This window comes from Acomys minous (assembly GCF_964271855.1).
Source record: "Acomys minous genome assembly, chromosome: 17".
NCBI lineage: Eukaryota > Metazoa > Chordata > Mammalia > Rodentia > Muridae > Acomys > Acomys minous.
Window position 1 is genome coordinate 32,910,898 of NC_140500.1, and position 14,786 is coordinate 32,925,683.

At 46.2% G+C, this 14,786-nt stretch overlaps 2 protein-coding genes and 1 long non-coding RNA gene across 5 annotated transcripts in view; 1 reads left to right on the forward strand and 2 right to left on the reverse strand.

Moving 5' to 3' along the window:
- SSUH2 (ssu-2 homolog) overlaps positions 1 to 14,786 on the forward strand; it is a 257,314-nt gene that overhangs the window by 128,375 nt on the left and 114,153 nt on the right. The window lies entirely within an intron of this gene.
- LMCD1 (LIM and cysteine rich domains 1) overlaps positions 3,136 to 14,786 on the reverse strand; it is a 61,700-nt gene continuing 50,049 nt past the window's right edge. For both annotated transcript variants that reach the window (XM_084766762.1, XM_084766763.1), the window contains 2 exons: positions 4,684 to 4,899; positions 3,136 to 3,859 (listed from right to left, as the gene is read on the reverse strand). In XM_084766762.1, the coding sequence (XP_084622888.1) occupies positions 3,701 to 3,859; positions 4,684 to 4,899 (375 nt within the window). In that variant the 3' untranslated portion in view covers positions 3,136 to 3,700. The remainder of the gene's footprint in view (positions 3,860 to 4,683; positions 4,900 to 14,786) is intronic.
- On the reverse strand, positions 8,400 to 13,084 carry LOC311588582. Its single transcript, XR_014776269.1, has 3 exons — positions 13,019 to 13,084; positions 8,901 to 9,951; positions 8,400 to 8,852 (listed from the first exon to the last, which is right to left on the reverse strand). It is a non-coding gene; the product is annotated as an uncharacterized lncRNA (long non-coding RNA).

Below are 14,786 nucleotides of genomic sequence, written 5' to 3' on the forward strand. Positions count from 1 at the left end.
ATCAAAATGTCACATTTTGTTCCCCATAAAAACATACAACGATTATTTGCTCATTAAGAATAAAATATAACAACAAAAAAGAAGTTCGTAAATGGAGCTTTTCACCAATAAATGATTGTGGTGTGATAAGAGTGCTGGAGTGCTGTCAGCTTGGGGCTTACTGAGTACACAGCCCAAGGAGCCAGGAGAATGTGGTGATGGAGTTGGCAGTGACTCTCCCTGCTGATTCAGGGATAATACCATGCAACAAGTGATACTGGGGCATTGAAAGTGTGTGTCTGGATGCTGGTACGGTGTCCCTCAGCTCCAGGTCCTCTTGGAAGATTAAATTAATAAAATATATTTTTAAAAAAGAAGCATGATCGTAAGACCAAGAAATGTCAACTTCTGTGTGACAATCACCCTAATTGTTCTGGAAGGAAAGAATACACAGGGGAAAGTGTGTGTGTGTGTGTGTGTGTGTGTGTGTGTGTGTGTATGTGTGTGTGTGTGTGTGTATGTGTGTGTGTGTGTGTGTGTGTGTGTGTGTGTGTGTGTTGTCTATGCGTGTGTTAATAGCTTGTCGGGTAGTAGTGTAGAGATGCTAAGGTCCTGCCAGGAAGAACACAAAAAGAGCATTGTCTATTTCCTAGGATATGTGCCAGACGGGATGTGACAGTAGATTACAGGAGAGGATGATGGAGTGGTACTGAACTGAATGGTCCACTGGTGGGAGAGAGAAGTCCCCAAGAGAGGATCAGACACTCCAAAGGCAAGGGCAGGGCTATTGATGGACAGGATGAGCAGTGACATGCTCCAGGAAGGTGTGCTTGGTGGCCACCTGGTATCCAGATGCAATCTGATGATGCTGGTGTGCTTGGTGGCCACCTGGTATCCAGATGCAACCTGATCGTGCTGGGCTTTCGCAGGAGAAATCACACATCTAGTCATCTCCCTGACCGGCTGTCACCAACCCCAGCTGGAGTCTGTTTGAATGCTCACATGGTTCCTAGGACAGGGTCTCAGCTTTTGTGGTATTCGCAAGGAAGGGTCAGGCTGGCTTTGTCCACTCTTGTGTCTCCAGGCCACCTTCCTCACTCCCTTCTGTGACCCTGTCACACAATGTGCACTCAGTTCTGTCCACTCAGTTCTGTCTATCCATGCTTTCACATTTATCCTTGTATTTCCTTGTATCTCCAACACCAAAAACTGGGCATTAAAAGAATGGACAAGATTTCTTCCATGGGACCTTTGTGCACAGTATGTATGCATATATCTTTAACCTTTGACCCTTCCTTCTTTGTCAGATCAGGGTCCACTTATGCCAGGTTATCTGTCAGCATCTCAGGGGAGCTTATTTTGTGAACATTCCTGAGGAGTAACTGTACTTTCACATTGCCCTGCAGATGTGCTTTTCTGAAATTGGTCTCTATAGACTGTAAAATTCATGGAGGCAGTGGCCATTGTTTTTGAGGGAGTGGTTTCCCTTGTGTGCAGCACAAGGACTGAGAATTGTAGTCTTACTCAACAGTTCTAGGATGGCTGGCTGGCTGGCTGGCTGGCGGGGCAGATGGAAATGTGACTCTTCCACTGGAATTTCAGGGAGGTAACTGAGAAACAAGTGATGCCTCAGGAGCATCTTGTAGGGCATGTGGACTTTCAGTAGATAACAGAGCTGACCTTCAGGTAACTGAGAAGGAGCAGAAGCACGGGATGGAGTTTGTACCTATTTATGAGAAAGAGAGACATAGAAATCTAGGAAAGTTCTGAGACTTGAGGGACTCCAGTTTTGGAAAGTGTGAAAGGTCAGAGTTGGTTCCTAACTTGAAAGGAGTTCTGAGTTCTGAGACGGAGTTCTGAGACTTGAGGGACTCCAGTTTTGGAAAGTGTGAAAGGTCAGAGTTGGTTCCTAACTTGAAAGGCACTGGGGAGCCCTGGGAGTTGATTGAGGGCAAAGAGGTGCTCAGAACTTGTCTCTGAGACAGCTCGATGATGAGCAAACCAAAGGAGGTGGGAGAGAGGTGCCAGAGGCTGATACCCACCTCTGTGGGAGAAATTACAAGAGTTTTGTCAGACCTTTATAGCACATAAATGGGGCTGGATCAGAGAAGAGTCAGGGTAACAGATGGGAAATTTTAAGAGCACAGATGACAGGAATGTGTGCTCCTAGGGCCAGTGCCTTTTTCATCTTTGTATCCCTGGTAGAAAAAGACATGACCCTTAGAAATTGTGGGAAGGAAATGAATTCAAAGACTGAAAATACTCAGACCATAAAAGGGAGATAAAAATCATGCCCCCAAACTTATTGTATTTGGCTCACAAAATGTTCAGTTGGCAACATGTAAAAATTGAGAGACTTCTCATAAACATGTCACAGTTTAAAAGATTGATGTTTATGGGGCACCATGTCCCACCCATTGATTGAGCATAGGGACTTTGGGCAGCTCCCAGAACTCTCTCAGGTCTCCCAGGGAGGCTCACTCATGACCTCCTAGATGCTAAGGACAGCTGACTTGGCCATTTGGCTCCAGAAGATGACCGACTCCAGTGACCTGCATGCCTGAAAGGAATGAGAATGTTCTACAGGAATTCACTCTCTCTTCACTCTCTATCTCCCTGCCCCTCCCCCACAGCCTCTCTCAAACCAGATACCACAGGGAATTGGAATCTTAGCCTGGGACAAGGAAAAGGCTGAATGAAGTCTGATGCCAGCCAGGGAGGGAATCTGTCACCCAGAAAGATTACATACAAGGCAGACAAGTCAGCTTGACCAGGGGCGGAGACAGTGGTGATGACGCAATGATGGGCAGGTGCATACTTGGCTGGGGCTGCTTCGTTATGCACACTTCTTGTATCCTATGTAAGCCTAGGCCTCTTTCATGAGGCGGGGGGGGGGGGGTCACAAGATTTCTCTGTTCCTCTCCCATATGTGGCCAAGTTAAACAAATTTCCTTTTTATGTTTTTCACTATTAACTTGGCTTCTTGGGCATGGCTGGCTGAGCTTGACTTGTTAGGATTGTTAGGGGCACAGGCCTCAACCCTTAATTCTAGTAACATTTCTACTTTTAGGGTACCATGAAATATGAACATGTGTTTCCGTCAGGTATCTGGGAGCAGAGGAGGAGAAGAAGTGGGAATCTAATTAGCACATCCACTCAAGTATTTCATTCATATTTATTTCATCTCCTGGCAGTGTCAGCTCAGGGGTTTGGGGCTAAGCACACACTACAGAACCAGTGCTGTGTCGTAAATAATCAGATAAAGGTGTTGTGCGTGAGAACCTCATAAATCTTTTATTGATGTGTTTATCATGCCCAAAATATTGTTTATTGAAGATTCAGATTCCACTTGAAAAAGGAGCAAACAAATGAGAATTGAGATTCCATCCTGCTCTCTGGAGGGATCCCATGTCCACGGGGGAAAAAAAAGCACATCCTATAGCTACTTGATTAGATCCCTCAGAAATGCATTCTGGGAAATTTCTCCTAGGGCTCCCTTGAATGGCACAGTGTGTATTTAATTGGTTGCAGTTGGGAAACAATGAATCCATTCTAAGACTTCTTAGAATACCTCTGGTTTTGAAACTACTGACCCTCAAGGATCTACCACCACTCAACCTAGAATATGCACTGCTTGCTGGCTGTTGCATCTGCCCCATAGGATAGCTTCAGTCTCCTGGTGGGATCCAATAGAATCTGCCGGCTGTGAGGAGGCAGCCCTTCAGGAGCGTTTGGACTTGCTGCAAGTGGGGCACAGGAGCTGACCCTTAGTGACGATGTATGCACGGCCGCTCAGCAGCTGCTCACAGCCCTCACAGATGAAGTGCTTCCGATGCCAGGCCAGGTCTTCCACGCGCTGGTAGTCTTCAGAGAAGATGATCTGGAAAGAGAGGCAGAAGGAATGCGTGCTTGGGGTTCTGCCTCTAGGTAGCGGGTATATTTAGAAGGTAAATTATGGGATTCTGGCTTATCCTGTCCCATTTGTGCTGTGACGTTTAAAGGCCTCCACAAGGCAACCTGACGTAATCTGAGGCAGGTGGTGTGGTCATGGCTGAGGGTCATGGCTGTGTCTTAATTTTTCAGACAGGATAAAGAAAATACTCTGCTACAGGCAGGTTTTTATTTATTTATCTGTGAAGCTTTTTGAGCAAATCCAGAGGCCAGTTGTTTTCTGAGTTGGGATTTCATAACTCACATGATCTTGGAAGACAATTAACAATGGAAAAGCAGTCAGTGGCCATTCTCTAAGAGCAAGAAATCAAAGGGTGGTCTCTTGGACTCAGAATAAAGTGACCCCCTAGGATGACCCCTGGGATTTCTGACTTTGGAGCACAACAGGACAGAAGCATGAGCTGTCACTTAGACATTTGCCAGCCTTATGACTTGGCAAATTATAGCATCTCTCTGTACCTCCACTTACTATAACCTGGCTTTTATTTTTTAACTCAAGTCTTCACACGTGCAGGACAGGCATTTTACCGGCTGAGCTCTCTAGGTGGTCCTCCTACAACCAACCTCCAAAGTACTGGATTATAAGCATGGGTCATCATTCTTAATTCAGGCCCATTTTGTAGATGAGAAAATAGAAGCCTAGCTCAATTTGCTCAAATGAAGAATACATCACCAGCAAAGCCACACACCTATTGGCTTTGTGGTGGCGCTACATGGCATGGTCACACCTGCTTGTTTCCAAGAGACTCTCACCTCGTCACAGCCTGAGCAACGGGGCCTCAAACTCTCGCAGTAGTGGCGGCCACACCAGGGTGCACCATCCTTCCAGAAGTAGATGAGGTCCACCAGTGGCTCTGAGCACTTGTTACACACAAAGCACGTGGGGTGCCACTGCTTGCTGTAGCCAGCCCTGTCAGCATAGACCACAGGGATGTCAGCGGGAGCCACTCCCTTGCAGAGCTCACAGACCTGGAAGGGATATGAAAAAGAGGGGCGTTTAATGTGGGGCTGAATCCCATTTCTCCCCTCTCTACTCTCTGTGTGACTTCGGAGAAGTCTCTGTTCCTTAGTTTTGCCATGTGTAAAGGAGATTAAGTGTGTTGTCTATATATTGTGAGGACTAAATAAAGTGACTTCTCGATCCCTGTGATTCTCAGGTTGGTTAGCCTCACCACCCTTTGTGTTCTCCCAGTTCCTGAGCTCTTCACAATGTTTTTGTTGATGTGGGAAATAGCAATTGATAGTCACCTTAAGAGAAACCAAACTGTGAGTATTGAAACTACTTCTTCCCTCATAATGATAGGTATAAGCCTATGCGGCATGTTAGCATGATGTGTTTTATGCCCGAAAACAATTTTATTTTTAAACAAAAAATATAGTGAGAAAAATTGAAGACATTGTATTACAAACTCACTCCCGCCAGCTGGCTTCTCTTAGCGACCTCCATGTCTGTATTTTGCCTTGTGCCAATTTGGTTGAAATCTGTGGAGGAACTCTGGCCTCACTCTGATAAGTTGGACTAGGAAGGGAGGAGTATTTTAATTGCCCTTCAAGAAAACAGGATATGCGTCTTTGACTCTACATCAAAACCCAGCAAGTGACAGTTTCTCAGAAGTTAGTCATGGGCCTGAGATGGGTAAGGGTGATTGCTGCCAAGCCTGGTGACCTGAGTTTGACCCCAGCGACCGACACAGTGGACAGAAAGAACTGACGCTAGCAAATGGTCCTCCGAACTCCAAGGTGTCCTGGGGGCACTTGTGTGTCCCTTTAAAAATATGAACAAAAAAATGTCCACATTTAGTATTGGGTCAGAGGAATCCTTCTTTTTGCTCAACGTTAAATAGAGTTCTTGCCCGGCATCGTCTTCTGATCAGCCTTTTATTCCTGGATCCTCTAAGATTCACAGGAAAGAAAGCAGAGAATTCTCACATGCCATGCTCTGCTTTCTCTGTTATTAATGGCTTGATTTTGTCAATGAGCTAGTAGTAACGAGTCATTGAGAAACTTCATTTAGGTACCGTCAGATTTCATGTGGCCTCCTTTCTCTATTTTGGTACACACCCAAGACCCTATAGTTAGTCCTCTGCTTTTTCAGGCTCCTCTTTGGGGGAAGGTTTGCTTTTGTTTTAATCTCTCTATTTGGGGGAGGGATGGTCAGATATTTGGTAAAATGTATGCCAGTTGGGGTAATTCTGAGATGGGGGCCCCAGAGGCCATCACTGCTCTCCTTACCTGCTACTAGTGGCCTTTGCTGTCACTATGCCTCCTAAGGAGAAGTGTTGACTTTGGTTGAATAAGGCTGTTGGCCTTCACCCCTGGCTGAGACTTTGCTTGTCAGGCTTCTCCACAGCGAAGGTTTCCTCCTCTTTCCATACTGACCTCCTTGCAAGAGTCTTACTCTATGTTCCTCATATAAAGAGCTCTCCACTTTCTCAGGGTTCAAGTAACTACATACAATATGTGGGATTTATATAAGACCTTGACCTCACAGGTTTCCCCTAGAGGTATTTTGAGAACCACTGGTTCACAGAGCTCCTGGATTTATGAGTGTTGCACAGCATTCTTCTTACATATCCATCCATCTATCCAGCAACATGTCTATTTGTCTATTTGCTCACCCACCTACCAAACCACATACCTACCCACCCATCTATCCATCCATTTATCAATCCACCCACCTATCTATCCATCCATCTATCCTTTTATATATCCTTCTGTTTCATATTTGTTAATTTCTCTTTTTTCATCCTCTCAGGAGTGGGAATTTGACAGTCTTACAACATAAACTCTCTTGAGCCATTTTGAATCCTCTTCAGCTCCTCAAAGCCCCAGGATGATGAAGGCTCTTATGCCCTTAGGGCACATTTGTACCCCACAGCATGCTTGGGCTGTTGTGCCCATTGTGCTAACCTCACATACCCTAGTGGTCGGGGTCATTTCTATGCTAGGGTAACTGTTGTTTTCCCTTCTAGAGAACCACGCCTCCGAGAGAGTTGGCGACTTGTTCAGTGATACACACTTTTCAGAAGACAAAACTAGAGTGAGAACACAACCCAAGCTGCCTCTAAAGCCCAGGCTTTTACATCCGGGGTCAGCAAACAGCTGCCTGGGGCTGCTCCAAGATAGCAAATATTTTATCCTAAAAACAAAACAAAACAAAACAAAAACAAACCTTGATCTTTCTCATTAGCATACCTAGATATTTAAAAAAAGAACTGTGCTTAGTGACTATATTTTCAATTGCATGAGTAAAAATGTCATGGAGCTTTGTTTTCTCCTTTGTTATGTAAAATGCTCACAGGGTGCTATAAATTTTGGCTGTTGGCTCAGGATACCGGAACAGTTTACTATCTGAGCCTCCAATGTTTGCTGACCTTGGTCTTTCCTTTGTATGTTAATTTTAGCTTATTAAGTACTGTCAGCCTACCTTCCAAATATTTGCATTTTGCTATGTTTAGCTGGGAAGATATATATTAAAAGTCTACCATAGGGACTCATGGCTCAGCCAATAAGAATGCTTACTGCTCTTTCAGAGGGCGCAGCAAGTGTGGTTGCCAGGATCCTGGTCAGTTGGCTCCAGCTCCAGGAGACCTGATGCCCTTTTCTGGCTTCTGGAGGCACGTGCGCACGCGCGCGCGCACACACACACACACACACACACACACACACAATTTTTTAAAAAGTCTACAATCCAAGGCTGTGTACAGAAAAACTTTGTTTTGAAAAACCAAACAAAAACAAAAACACCCCCCCTCCCCTGTAATTTGGAACCAGAATATTCCCTACAGGCTCTATTTTAATGGCTTAGTTCCCAGCCTGTGGCATTACTGATGAAAGGTAGGGCCTGGTAAGAGGAAGCAAGGTCATGGTGGTGTGGCCTTGAAGGGGATGGTGGGATGGGTGCTCATCTCTCTCTCTCTCTCTCTCTCTCTCTCTCTCTCTCTCTCACTCTCTCTCTTTTAATCTCTTTGCATCTCTGGTCACCATGTGGTGAGCAGTTTTGTTCCATTACACACATTCCATGATTCATCACCTGAGGTAACAAGGGCAGTCACCATAGGGAGAAGCCCGGGAAATTGTGGTCTCAATAAACCTTCTTTTGTTATTAAGTTGATTCTCCCAAGTATTTGTTACAGTAATAGAAAGCTGAATGAACACTATTCCTATCTTACAGCTCTTAGTATACTCTTGTACACTGAAGAGGAAATAAAAATTAAAATGATGACAATTAGGGTAAGAACACTAGGTGAAGAGACTCCATGAAGCCCAGCTAGCTGGAGCGCCATAGGTGCTGAGTTCGTGTCTAGGCACGGCAGGCATTTGGTCATCTGGATAGATCTGAACTGCATCCTCACTGCCTGATAATGGACCTTAGGACATTCTAGTTTTTCCTCTTTGCTTCCCCTACTTGGGAATGAAACCCCCGCACCCCCCTCCCATCCCCCCAGTCAACTGAAAACTCTATACCTTTCCCCATGACTGAGTACTACCAGCCTGGGACTCACCAGAGGGCCACAAGCATAAGTGACAGTCAGCTCTATTCCTGCACACTGCCCTGCCCCCTTAGCTCACCCAGGCATTGTAAACCATGTGGCCAGGGCTATTGGAGCACACAGCAAGTTTTCTGTCTGGCTTCTAAGTTTTGTGGAATGAAATTTCCAGTCTTTTCCTCCCACACAGAAGAAACTCACTGTTGGCCTTCCATATCCTAGATTCCCAGATGTTGCTTAACATGGAAGGAGAGGACAGGGGCAAAGAAATGGCCGGGAAATGCTGGCAAGCACCTACAGAGTGACACAAGGAATGGAGCAGAGAGTGTGAGGCTTTTAAGAAAGGCAGTCTGGGTGGGTGCTCAAGGGTGACCCTGGACTCATGTGGTGGGTGGAGACTGTTCTGGAGGCAGGAAGGAACCACTGTGGGTCCTTGAGGCCAGGGCTGTGGTGGCGTGATTTGAGCTGTGGGGCCATAACCAGGATGGCAAGGAGGAAGGAAAAGATGAGTTTCGCAGACCTTGCTGTCAGTATGCCCCTCTGTCTAAGAGTGTTGTGTCAAGTCGCTGCCTGAGGAGTATGCTTTCCCCATGGTTCTTTTGGTGACAGTTACTACCTGTCCCTAGCTCTTTTCAGCAAACAATGTCACTGTTGGTTTGTAAAAATGTAGTATAATGAACTCCTTCAACATGCCTCAGCACCCTGTTTTCTCTTCCTACCTCTGGGTGACCTCCTTCACTCCTCTTCCTCTTCCTTCTGCCGTCTTGGTCATCTCAAAGGCTGAGGGCTCTGGGCTTGTCCTGGGCCTGTCAGCCTCATGGCCTCTCAGCCACCAGGAACAGGTGGGCAGTGAATGATCAGACCCTATGTCTACTTGGGTTCTGTGATCCTGGCACTTTCCACCGCCGCCCTTGGTGAAGCTCCCAGCTTCTCAACTGCCCAGGTCGAACTTTGGAGTCAGGCTGCCTGCATGATTGCTGTGACCTTTAGGCAAGCTAACCTCTTTATGTCTCAGTTTTGTCATTTGTCAAACAGGGACATTGTTAGTAGTAACAGCATTTTGGGGTTATTGTAGATTATTGTATGTGTTCAGCTTTTGCAGGGCTCATTTGTTATCTTGACCCTTTCCTGCACAGGTTAGAAAGCTGAGGCTCAGGAGGATTAAATCACTCCCTTATGTTGACTGTGTCATGCTGACGTCAGGGTTGGAGCTGGCTCTCCATTCCTAGAAGGTTGTACCATGTAGACTGGCCAATGGGGGCGCCTCCCATGCTCTGCATTTCTGATGCCCACTCTCTCCAGCTGAGCCAGGCCAGAACATCAGTGGACTTCCGCCAGTCTGACCATCTTTTGCCACTGCACTATGCCCGGTGACTCTCAGCTCTGGGCTTGTGACCACTGCTCTTCTCTAGCCTTGCCTACTTGGAGACCCTTGTCTTAGCCTGGGGTCTGCTGGAGGGCTTGTAGCAATGCATTCTTTTATTCTCCTTCCCTAGTGCATTGAATTCAGCAGGCCAGGAATTTGCAAGGTCTAAGGAGAGATGGGTACTGTTAGGCACCTCACTTTGAGAAACAGTCCTGTGGACTACTAAAACCTGACACATGAGCTTTGTGCAAAGTCTGCCCGTGGCTCAGGAACTACAAAGGCTAATTTGAACTTATAGAGTGTTTACGTTTTAACACTGCCAACCCTCATCCTGCTGACTCGGCAACACTATTTAGTAGAGTCTTCGTGTCCACGCTTATAACAGCATGGCTGACAAGCAGCTGTGCCTTGCTGCCCTGCCCAGAGCCATGAAGGAGATCAGTACCCAAGACTAGTCCAGGAAAATATCAAACTCTAGAACCCAGTGTCTCCCAAATCCTTATCACCTCCCCCTTTTTTAAAGAACAGTATAAATCTGAACACTCTTAAGCAGAGCTGTCATAAGTTAAGGCTCATGTACTTAACTTTACTCAGACTCTAAGATACACCCCTGGGGACTCCTGAGAAGAAAGAAGCTAGAGCATCCAGAAGTTTCCATACCAAGGTGATCATCACATGGAGAAAGTAGCAGAGGAGTCCCTCTTCTGACTAACCAGCTGTGTATCTCCCTCCCCGGTCCAGGCTAAACACAAGCTCAGGCCCCTGTCCACGGAAAACTAAGTGAACAGAGGTGAAATGTCTGTATGATGCTCTGGTCAAGTGACTGATCCAAAAACAAAAGAGACCTTCTTGACACAAGCCACTGGGCCAGGATGGCTTCTTCCACAGCTTAACGAAATAACTACATTGAACAGGGACACTTGGAATCACATGGCTGCACCATGACACAAAGTGTTTTAGGCCACAGCAGGTTCAGGGCAGTGGCCAAGGGCCATGTGGCTGTAGAACTGTATCTAAGGACTGAGGTTCAGAGGGACCCATGGACACAAAAAGGCCTCTGTAGCTACAGTAATCTCTGTCTTGTGCTTGCCAGAAGCACATCCCAATCACACTGTTTTTCTCCTGGAAGGCTCTTATCCGAAGGTCTACCCAGTCTAAATCCAGAGTGCCTCGTGAAAATCTCACCATTACACTCCAGTAAATATTAATACAAGGCCTCAAATTTAGGCACTGGCTTCGCTCCAATGCAAACACTCAACAATTTATTTATAAACACCATCTTCCATGTCCTCTTATGGTGCATAGTCCCCATCTTTGCTTCTCAGCCTTGTGTCCCACAGAAGTCCCCCTCCTCCCCATTTTCTGGCCAGGCATCATTTCAGAGTTCTGTTTTCTTACACACCAGTCTTCCCGAGGCCCCAGAGGGTACAGAAGGAGAATATTGGCTACATAGTGGTTAGGGTCCCAGGCCTGCAATGTGGTGAGCACTAGGCTTCATCTTGAGGGAGACATAACAGAAACTAGGACTTTTTCAAGCCTCAGTAACAGGAATGGTCCCTGGCTTATAGGGAACTCATCATCCATGATGGCCACTATTGCTAACAGCCTTTTTACCAATGTGTCTTCTTGGAGCAAGTGGTAACTATGGGACCTTAGCCATGGAGACTAGTCATCAGGTGTTTTTAACTGGCTCTCCCTTGCTTGCTCAGTACTGAGATGGGCATGAAGCACATGACTACTCTCATGAGAGAAACAGTAGGCTGCATTTATTCTCAGATGTATCTTTCATCACTGGGAACTCAAGGACTAGCTCTGTACAGAAAGCAAGGTGCCCGACACACAGCTGAGCAAGTAGAAATGTTCAGTATGTTTTCTGTTGCAGGGTCCATGCACAGTGTCTAGACCCAAGGACATGGGAGAGCTGCTATATCACATGCTGCTATACACTCTATGTGGATGCAGTGATACAAAAGGGTTAAAGAGATGGATCAGCACTTGAAAACACTTGCTGCTCCTGTAGAAGAGTTCAATTCCCAGTACCCACATGTCAGCTTACAACCATATGTTACTATAGTTACAGGGCATCTGATATCTTTTTCTGGCCTTGACAGGCACTAGACACAGGCATAATGCACACACACACACACACACACACACACACACACACACACACATATGCAGGTGAACACTCATATACATACAAGTTTAAAAATAAAACATTTTTTAAATGGGAAAGAACACACACACACACACACACACACACACACACACACACACACACACACTGATTTATAGGCTAATTGTGGGAATTAGTTAAAATGACCTGGGAATTTTCTGGCATGGTACCTGACATAACAGGTAAAGAATGGCAGCTCACAACATTGTCACCTCATAAGCATCATCACATTATCACCAAGATCATATTGTTATCAATTCCATCATTAGGACCATTACTGACACCATGATCAACATTGTCATCACTAGGACCATTACCACCATTCCCATCATCACCAGCACCATTATCATCATCTGCACGATCACCATGATCATCACCATGATCACCATCTACATCATTACTGTGCCCAACCCCATCATCATCAGCAACACCATCATTAACACCAGCATCACCGTCAACATCACTGCTTAGCCTATAAAAGCAAAAGAAAAAGAAAAGACAAAATGGCAGATCACTAGAAAAAAAAAGCTGAAGATAGCTTTTCTTGCTCAGAGGTCTGCAAACTACATTTCTCCATGGATTCACTCCAGTCTACCCTCCGTTTTTGTAAATAAAATTTTATTGGCTCACAGCCAGTCACTTGTTTAGATAGTGCCTATAGCAGCATGATACAGGGGCTGAGATGAGTAAAGGTAGCAGGGCCTGCCAACATATCTATCATCTGTCTGTCTATCTATCTATCTATCTATCTATCTATCTATCTATCTATCTATTTTCTTTGTCATTTTACTGAAAATAGCTTGCCACTGGCTATTTTAGCCAATGGAGTATTAGGCAGCCCACTCAAAAGAAGGAAGAAAAATAACTGTAAGAGTCACATAGCCACATGAAAGGATTTATAGTATAAAAAGTAGGATAAAGGGATTTTTCTTGGGAAGAATGACCTTTTTGAATGTCATTAAAATATCCCAACTGTGAAGAAAAAAGGCAGAGGCTGAAGAGCCTGGCCACCCTGAGGACTTTGAGGGCTGCTCCTAAGTTCCTACCCATGGGTACCTGGGTGAGGGAAGGTGAAGGGCTGGCTGTGGGTTGCTGCTTCCTCACTGCTCTCTCCACCTTCACTCCAGCTCAGAAAGAAGGGGTCCCCAACTAGGGCTGGCAGGAAAGGCAGCCTGTAAAGTCCACAAGCCAAACATCTGCTCCGGCAAAAACTTGGAAGTCCCTTGCCCACAAATATGTCCCTTCTGGGCTGGGCCTCAGCCTGAGCTGCCAGGGGCTGTAAGTTTCCATCAGAGAGGCTGTCCTATGGAAGAGGGTGGTGTCCAAGGCCGGCTGCGTTCCCCTTTGCCTTTTTGTGGGGAGTTGGGGCGGGGGAGAAAGAGTTGGACTACTTCTGGCATCCCACTGGGTATCTTGGGATCTTATGAACGCATTCTCAAGACTGTAGGGAGCCTCCAGTAGTCTTCATTGATTCTGTTGTGCACTGTTTAGGGGTGATTACCTGACCGGAGGAAGGGGCAAGGTGATGGTGGGAGCAGTGGGGGCTGGTGCTAAGAATGACCAGGGGTTACAGTGGAGAATACATTTTATGCTCTGTTCTGGCATTCCGTCTCCTTTCTTAGGTTTCAAGTGTGGGGTGGTGGAAAGGCGGAAATGCCTGGGCACAGTGACATGCCTGGGAACCCTGTATATTCAATTTCCAAGCGAACATCCACTGTGCTCTCCAAATGCAGGGAAACTGCCTGAGAAACTGTCAGGAGTCAGAGCATACAGGCTCTGGCCCGCATAGTGCAGGCATTCGTAAATCCTACGCAGGAGAGAGAAATGGGGGCTGAGGCCTTGGAGAATGAGTGAGGGGCTTTGAGCAGACTGCTAGGGTAGAGCCCAAGTTGCTGGAGTTCACAATTCCTTGGCAAAAGCCCTGAGATGCTCCTTAGACTCACGAGGAGAGACTACAGCTGGAGTAGGATGTCTTGATCTTACCAGCACACGGAGAAAAGGGTCTTATTTTCCAGGGAAGTCAAATGCTGTGGCTCATTCCAGACATTAGCACATATATATATTCCTTTCTAGAGGCTCCTCTCAGGATTGCTCACACTACACTGTTAGTGATGAGAAAACCTGGGATTTATCAGCCTACCACTTCTTAGCAGACCACTATGGCTGTGTACTAGGCTCCTCATTTGGGAAATTTGTCTGATGACCTCAAGCCATCTCATGGTCCTCACAAAGATTTAAGACATTTAGTTGGCCTTGGTGATTTGAAAAGCCAGTTCCCCCAACCCCCTAGGAATGACAACAGATGAGACTTCTCTACCTTGGGACTTTCTTATGGGGAGGCCTTATTGAATGCTCCATGGCTGAGGGTGTTTCCACCATGCTTTTGTCTCCCACTGTAAGTACAATGATAGTGATTTTAGATTGGCTCCGAGGTTGGGGGAGACAGCTACACCTCTTAGTTCACTGTCCAAGTAGACAGATATACTTCTGCTGACTTAGGTCAAAATGCCATGTTGGCACGTCTGTCTGACATACTGGGCTTTGAAAGCTAAGCCTGGGGTCTGGATCTGTGAACTGAACTCATTCTCATTGGAGAAAAGCTGCAGCCATTGGGTAGGTGGGGCTCAGGCAGAGCTGCATCCTGCATCCTGGCTGGGATTCAGTAGTGGGATTTCCATGATTTGCAGCCCCTTGGCGAGAGTTTCCCAGAGGCAGTTTAGAAAGGGCTCTGGCATGACACTCCTCTGTGAGAGTGGCGTGTTGAGGGTAGAGAGAACTCAGCTGCCAAAGGCCATTGCTGCTATACTGATGTTTTAAAGGAAGG